General features: G+C 44.5%; 1 protein-coding gene across 2 annotated transcripts in view; it reads right to left on the bottom strand.

The window, feature by feature from the left end:
* Positions 1 to 268: 268 nt before the first annotated feature.
* Positions 269 to 6,374, bottom strand: part of nhej1 (nonhomologous end-joining factor 1) — a 23,458-nt gene continuing 17,352 nt past the window's right edge. For both annotated transcript variants that reach the window (XM_042080649.1, XM_042080650.1), the window contains exons 6-8: positions 5,050 to 5,278; positions 1,304 to 1,398; positions 269 to 763 (exon numbers count right to left, since the gene is read on the bottom strand). In XM_042080649.1, the coding sequence (XP_041936583.1) occupies positions 683 to 763; positions 1,304 to 1,398; positions 5,050 to 5,278 (405 nt within the window). In that variant the 3' untranslated portion in view covers positions 269 to 682. The remainder of the gene's footprint in view (positions 764 to 1,303; positions 1,399 to 5,049; positions 5,279 to 6,374) is intronic.

Below are 6,374 nucleotides of genomic sequence, written 5' to 3'. Positions count from 1 at the left end.
CGCCATCCCGACAAAACCACATTTAAATGCGACTACTGAACATTTCTGCGATATCATCGTTTCCATGTCAATACTGAGAGTTGGACCAGAGTAGAGGGGAACTGCTGCCATTTACCCTGAGGCCAGAGGCTGTTCGTCCCACATCCACTAGGGGGCCTCTATTCTGAAAAAATGTTTTTGCCCTGATATGTGAGCTTCAGATCAATAGGGTACTTAGTATGAAAATGTATCTATAAATAGAACAAATGAAAGGACATGACAGTTAAAATGATATAAAACACGTTTTTATTAACATCATTGTAATTTAAAATGAATCCAACAAAGAGTAATTTATAAAGTAACATAAAACATATAAAACTTATAGAGTAACATAAAAAATGACATTCAGAGTTGGTCAGGTTTGTAAAAGCAGTTTAAAAAAACAATAGAAGTCCAGATATTGGAGGGCTCTGCTTCACAGGGATCTTCCATCTTCCTGTGAGTGAGTTCTTCAGAGTCAAACAGACCAGCCCTGCCCAAAGTGTGTGTGTGTGTGTGTGTGTGTATGAGTGTGTTTGTGTGTGTGTGTGTGCATGTGTGAGTGTGTTTGTGTGTGTGTCTATGTGTTTAAGGCATCGCCCCGGGCCAGTAGTGAATGTCAATGTCTTCAGGACCTGACTGAGAGCTCCCGCTGAGCGGTTCCTCAGCGGAACAGGCCAACCGCTTTCTTCTTCTTGGGTCTGGGCGCGGGTCGATCCACTGGAACCGGCATCTGGGGAACCGTCTGCAGGGGCAGGCAGGAGAGAACAGTCACAGGAACGTCAGGCGGACATTTGGCCCTACTGTTCACAGGAACGTCAGGCGGACATTTGGCCCTACTGTTCACAGGAACGTCAGGCGGACATTTTGACATCTGGCCCTACTGTTCACAGTCACACCTCAGGCGGCACTTGCACTGACAAAAGATGTGCTAAAAAAACAAAACAAAAACGCAACCTCAAAAGTTGAACTATTTTTAATTTTGAGCGTCTCGTGTTTTTAGAAGCCTCGTTTTTTTCTTCTTTTCTGCTTGCTGCATCTGACAGCCAGAGTTGTAAAAGTCCAGCATCACAGAGGGGCTACCACATACCACTAAGCATTCACTTAAATCAGCTGATTCTAACTGGCACAACTGCCCAGCCAGGTAGATCTGCTACTCAGTGAAATCACCTGTGTTAGGTGCACAGGTACAACAGAACAGTCCCCACGGAGCGCTACGGGCCTGAATGCTACAGGCCAAGGCGATAGAGGTTCTAAAGGAAGGGATGGAACCAGTGGTTCTAACCTGCTCACACTCTGCCTTCTGAGGTTCTCCACTTGCTCCCTGGCTGCCCGGTTCTTCAGGGTTCTGCACTTCCAGGCTTGGTGTGAGGCTCTGGTCTGAGGAGAGAGAACAGACAGGCAGGGAACCATAAGAGGAAAAACTATTTGGTTCCACAATAACTATACGGTTCTACTTTAAAGAACCAAAATAAAAAAGAGCCTGCAAGCACATAATAGCATGACTTTGCACTTTGGAAGTACAGCAAAGCATGAACCGGCTACTGCCACCAGTAGTTTAGACACAAACCTCTTACCTCTCACTAAACCATCTTTTTTAAGCTGGAAGTTGCTAAGTAATATTATTGTTAATAGTGTATTTACTCAGAATGGAAATGTTCCTGTTTGTTTTTAAGGTGTTATACTAGTGTTGTTGTTGCTATAATCTATTTACAAATGTTTTGTCTACTTAGAGGTTTTTCCCAGAAGTTATTTCAGTACTGTAAGTGTCAAAGAAGAAGTACGTTATTTCAGTAATGTTAATTAAAGAAGGATGTTTATGATGTTCCACACACCCTACTTTGAAGAAAAGGAAGAAAGGAGATGGTAAATGGAAAGACAGAAAAGAGAAGAGAGAGAGAGAGAGAGAGAGAGAGAGAGAGAGAGAGAGAGAGAGAGAGAGAGGAGTTGGAATTAAGGACATGAGTGCAGAGATAAACTTTCCTTATTATTCGTGTACTTGTTACATATGAGGCATAAAAAAAAAGTTGAGGCCATGGGTCGGGGTCGGTGGGGATTATTATTATTTTTTCCCCCAGTGGCAGTAAGGGATGGGTAGAAAATCAGTCCCTCCAGGATTTCGCGAGGTTTTTTGAGACTGTTGCGACCTAAAATGCCTGGATGGAAGTTGCGGTGTTTTTAGCTGTTTCTTGTGGAGAAATTGCGGGAGGAAGTGAAAATTGCAAAAATAGTTGCGATTTTTTTTTTTTTAAATTTAGGGCAATTAAGGTTAGTAAGACCAAAATCACACTGATCATCTTGATGCTTATTAAAAAAGGATAATCAAAGGTAAACAGTAAGGATTACAGAAAATCAAAGTAGGCCTACTTTATTTGTGAAAATGCTTTGACTGAGGTAATTCACAAAGCAGTATAACCTTTCGTAGAACTGTCCAAAAGACAGTCACCTAAAGAGATGGCATCATGTCATATGTTTCAATACATTCATATATTTTGTAATTCATATTAAGTTCATATCTTTTTAGTAATTCATAGTCTGTGGCCTGCATAATTACTAATAGCCAAGTAAGTATCTAGTAATTTCATATTGATTTGAACTATTTGACTACACTTCTGTTTAATGTCATTACATTGGTGGTGTACATCTAATTGACTGCCTGCCCCTTTAAGGACGTGAGAGTAGCCTAATTACATTTCTGAGTGGATTGGAAGGCTTGCATCTCACTGTGTTCGGCTACGAGTGTAAATCACTTTTTGCATAGTGCATTACGATATGTGGATGCAATTGGTAATGTCTTCTGTCATTAGTTAAAATAAATGTTAAAAAAACAACTTGAATGAAATCATTCTTGGATCATAGAAGAGGTAAATGTCTTGCAATTTTATTAATTTCTATGATTTTGGTAGAACTACTCAAACTAAGCCCACAAGCTAGCAAACATGACAAGGACATATCCAGGTACACGTTTGCCAATGGGTTGCATAGCCTACTCAAATGTCAGTAAACCAAGTAGGCCTTAATTAACTTACTTTCATAGCCTAGGTAGGTTAGCAACACCAGGTTGAGAGATGCAAGTAAGCAGATCATTAACGTTAGCCTTCTATTTATTGTCATCAAAACTGCAGAGGAACGAACATGTTAGGGCAGTCTTTGGTGTCATATGCAGAAGGTGCAGAAGTAAGTGTGTCATCTGGCTCAATATTCTGCGCGAGGGATTGTTGTAGTAGGTGAAATTTCTCGGTGGAACTACGATGATTGGTCAAATTTGCGAAAAAGTTGCGGTGTTTGGACAAAATTGCGAGTGCCTTGGTAAACGATGAAAACAATCATCTTCGTGAACAGCTGTGCATAGGCTACTTTGTAAAAGAGAGAATACGCTCATCCCTATACATAACGCAAGGGGTAATTAATGTAATTAAAGTTCGCCTTTTATTTGTGGATTTATTTAATGTAGCCTAGACTATTTAGTGTTATTTCTTCCCCAAGCTCATAAAATAAATTTGGGTCGCACATAAATTGACAGGGTCGGTCGGAAACTGGAACCAAAGATTTTTTTTTTTTTATGCCTAATCAGCTTTGGAAACAGTGTACACACTGCCTCACCATAGTACAGTACAGCACAGTACAGCTGGCTGACCATGTAGGTGCGCCCACACACACACACACAATGACTCACTCTTAACTGTAACCAGGTAGGCAGGCACATACAGACACATAACACACACACACACACACACACACACACACACACACAAAGGCCCCGTCCACACGGAGACGTTTTTTGGGTTAAACGCACAGGTTTTGCATCATCTTGGCCGATCTTCCAAACGAATCTTGTAAAGGCACTGCCCGAAACCGCACTTTTTTGAAACCTGGTCCCAGGGTGGAAAAATCTGAAACCGTAGCCCTTGCGAGTTCGTTTGGACGGCGAAACCGCATACTTGCGTATTGATGATGTCATCGCCACACCTCAGCTGCCCTGGACATGACACTTAGGATTGCCTAACAAAACTAGTTTTCATACATGACATTACCTACGATTACACTCTATAGGATAAATATCACAACTGGTGCTGCGCAGCACCAATAGCTTATCATGACTTGGTGGACTGAACAGTGTTTTCCCTGTGTTTTCTTGATGCATTCTAGCTACTGTCAGTGACGAGAGAGAACGAGTCAGAATTATTAGGGAAGTGCGGTGTAAGTTTAAATTAATTTGTGCGTAGTGCCGGTGCCATTCAATTATTTGACATGTCTTACAACATAAATAAATGCATTCATCGTCTAGTGAAGTCAGATATGAGCAGATGACGCTTAGAACTCATGTTAAGCTATGGTAGATGCGCACTAAATGCGAATGCGCGATTTGATGCAGGCAAAAGTATTGACTGTTACTAACAAACTATAATACTAACGTATTATAGCAATATTAGCCAAACAAAGGATGGGACAGCACCCTTCACAAACCATAAAAATGAAGTTTATTTGTTTTACCGTTGACTACAGTTGACAGTTCACTATCAGTCCACACAAACAATTCTGGCTTCCTTGCACTAGCCATTTTCGTCGTAGCCTATTCTGTCTTTATAGCCTACAGCGCGCAAGCCTTGGTCAGTTTCTGTAACAGAAACAGTGCCACCTATAGGCCTGGGATATGAAGTAACGTGTTGAGTCGTGTTGAGATGGATCTGTTTTGGACGCAAATATTCTTGATACGGTTCCAGGGAAGACGGAGGGGAAAAAAGATCGGTTACGTGTGGACTAGCCCAAAGACTCTTAACTGCAACAAGGTAGGCGCACACACACACTCAGACACACGCACACACAGAAAGACTCACTCTTAACTGTGACCAGGTTGACACAGTGTGTGTGTGTGTGTGTGTGTGTGTGTGTGTGTGAGTGTGTGTGTGCGTGTGTGTGCATGTGTGTGTGTGTGTGTGTGTGCGAGTGTGTGTGTGTGCATGTGTGTGTGCATGTGGGTGTGTGTGTGTGTGCATGTGCGTGTGCGTGCGTGTGTGTAAAAGAGCTCACCTGAGCCGCTCTGGCAGCCTGGCCCACTCGCACCCTCTCTCTGAGTGTGTGTGTTGTGTCCAGTTGCTGGGGTCTGCGCCGGAGTGGCGTCCTGCTCGTGTGTGTCGTGTGTGGAGCTGGAGCGTCTGCGTTTGCGGCGGCCTCCTTGGCTGCTCACGGCTGCGTACAGCTCCTGCAGCTCAGGGCTGAAGCACACACTCTCCTGCACAGCTCTCACCTGAGGCAGTGTCTACACACACACACAGAGACACACACACAGATATAGAGAACTGATCAGAGTTTATACTCACACAGCACACACACAGAACTGATCAAAATGTACATGCACACACTCACCACACACACACACCCACAGAGACAGACAGATGAGAGATGGGTGAATGCGTATGTGCTAGTGATGGGGACTCCAGAGCTCAGTCAGATGGACAGACAGATAGACAGAGAGACAGATGAGAGATAGAGAGACAGACAGAGATAGAGAGACAGACAGACAGATAACAGAGAGAGAGATGAGAGATAGAGAGACAGACAGATGAGGGATAGAGAGACAGATGAGAGATAGAGAGACAGACAGATGAGGGATAGAGAGACAGATGAGAGATAGAGAGACAGACAGATGAGAGATGGAGAGACAGACAGATGAGAGATGGAGAGACAGATAAGAGATAGAGACAGATGGGTGAATGCATATCTACTGCTGAGGGGGACTCCAGTCAGCCCAGCTCTTATGACCTCACAGTCACAAAGCCCCTTTACTGTCACTCTGGCCCTGAACACCTGCAGTGAAAACACACATGTAGCAGGGCCTAGAACTGGGGTAGAACTGGCCTATAGCTGGCCTAGAGCTGGGGTAGAACTGGGTTAGAACTGGGGTAGAACTGGGTTAGAACTGGGGCAGAACTAGGGCAGAACTGGACGGGGAGGGAAGAGTCCAGAAATAAGCCTGGTCCTGAGCAAATAGTGCGGTCATCAGAGACGTGGACAGGAGAGTTAGTGAGGAGGAGGAGAGGAGTGTGTGGGGAGAGGAGTGTGTGGGGAGAGGAGTGTGTGGGGTGAGGAGAGGTGAGGAGAGGAGTGTGTGGAGTGTGTGGGGAGAGGAGAGGAGTGTGTGGGGTGAGGAGAGGTGAGGAGAGGAGAGGAGTGTGTGGAGTGAGGTGAGGAGAGGAGAGGAGTGTGTGGAGTGTGTGGGGAGAGGAGAGGAGTGTGTGGGGAGAGGAGTGTGTGGAGTGTGTGGGGTGAGGAGAGGAGAGGAGAGGAGTGTGTGGGGTGAGGAGAGGAGAGGAGAGGAGTGTGTGGGGAGAGGAGAGGAGAGGAGAGGAGAGGAG

Source organism: Alosa sapidissima, chromosome 23 (genome assembly GCF_018492685.1).
Source record: "Alosa sapidissima isolate fAloSap1 chromosome 23, fAloSap1.pri, whole genome shotgun sequence".
Classification (NCBI taxonomy): Eukaryota; Metazoa; Chordata; class Actinopteri; order Clupeiformes; family Clupeidae; genus Alosa; species Alosa sapidissima.
This window is presented reverse-complemented; position numbering and strand designations above follow the sequence as displayed.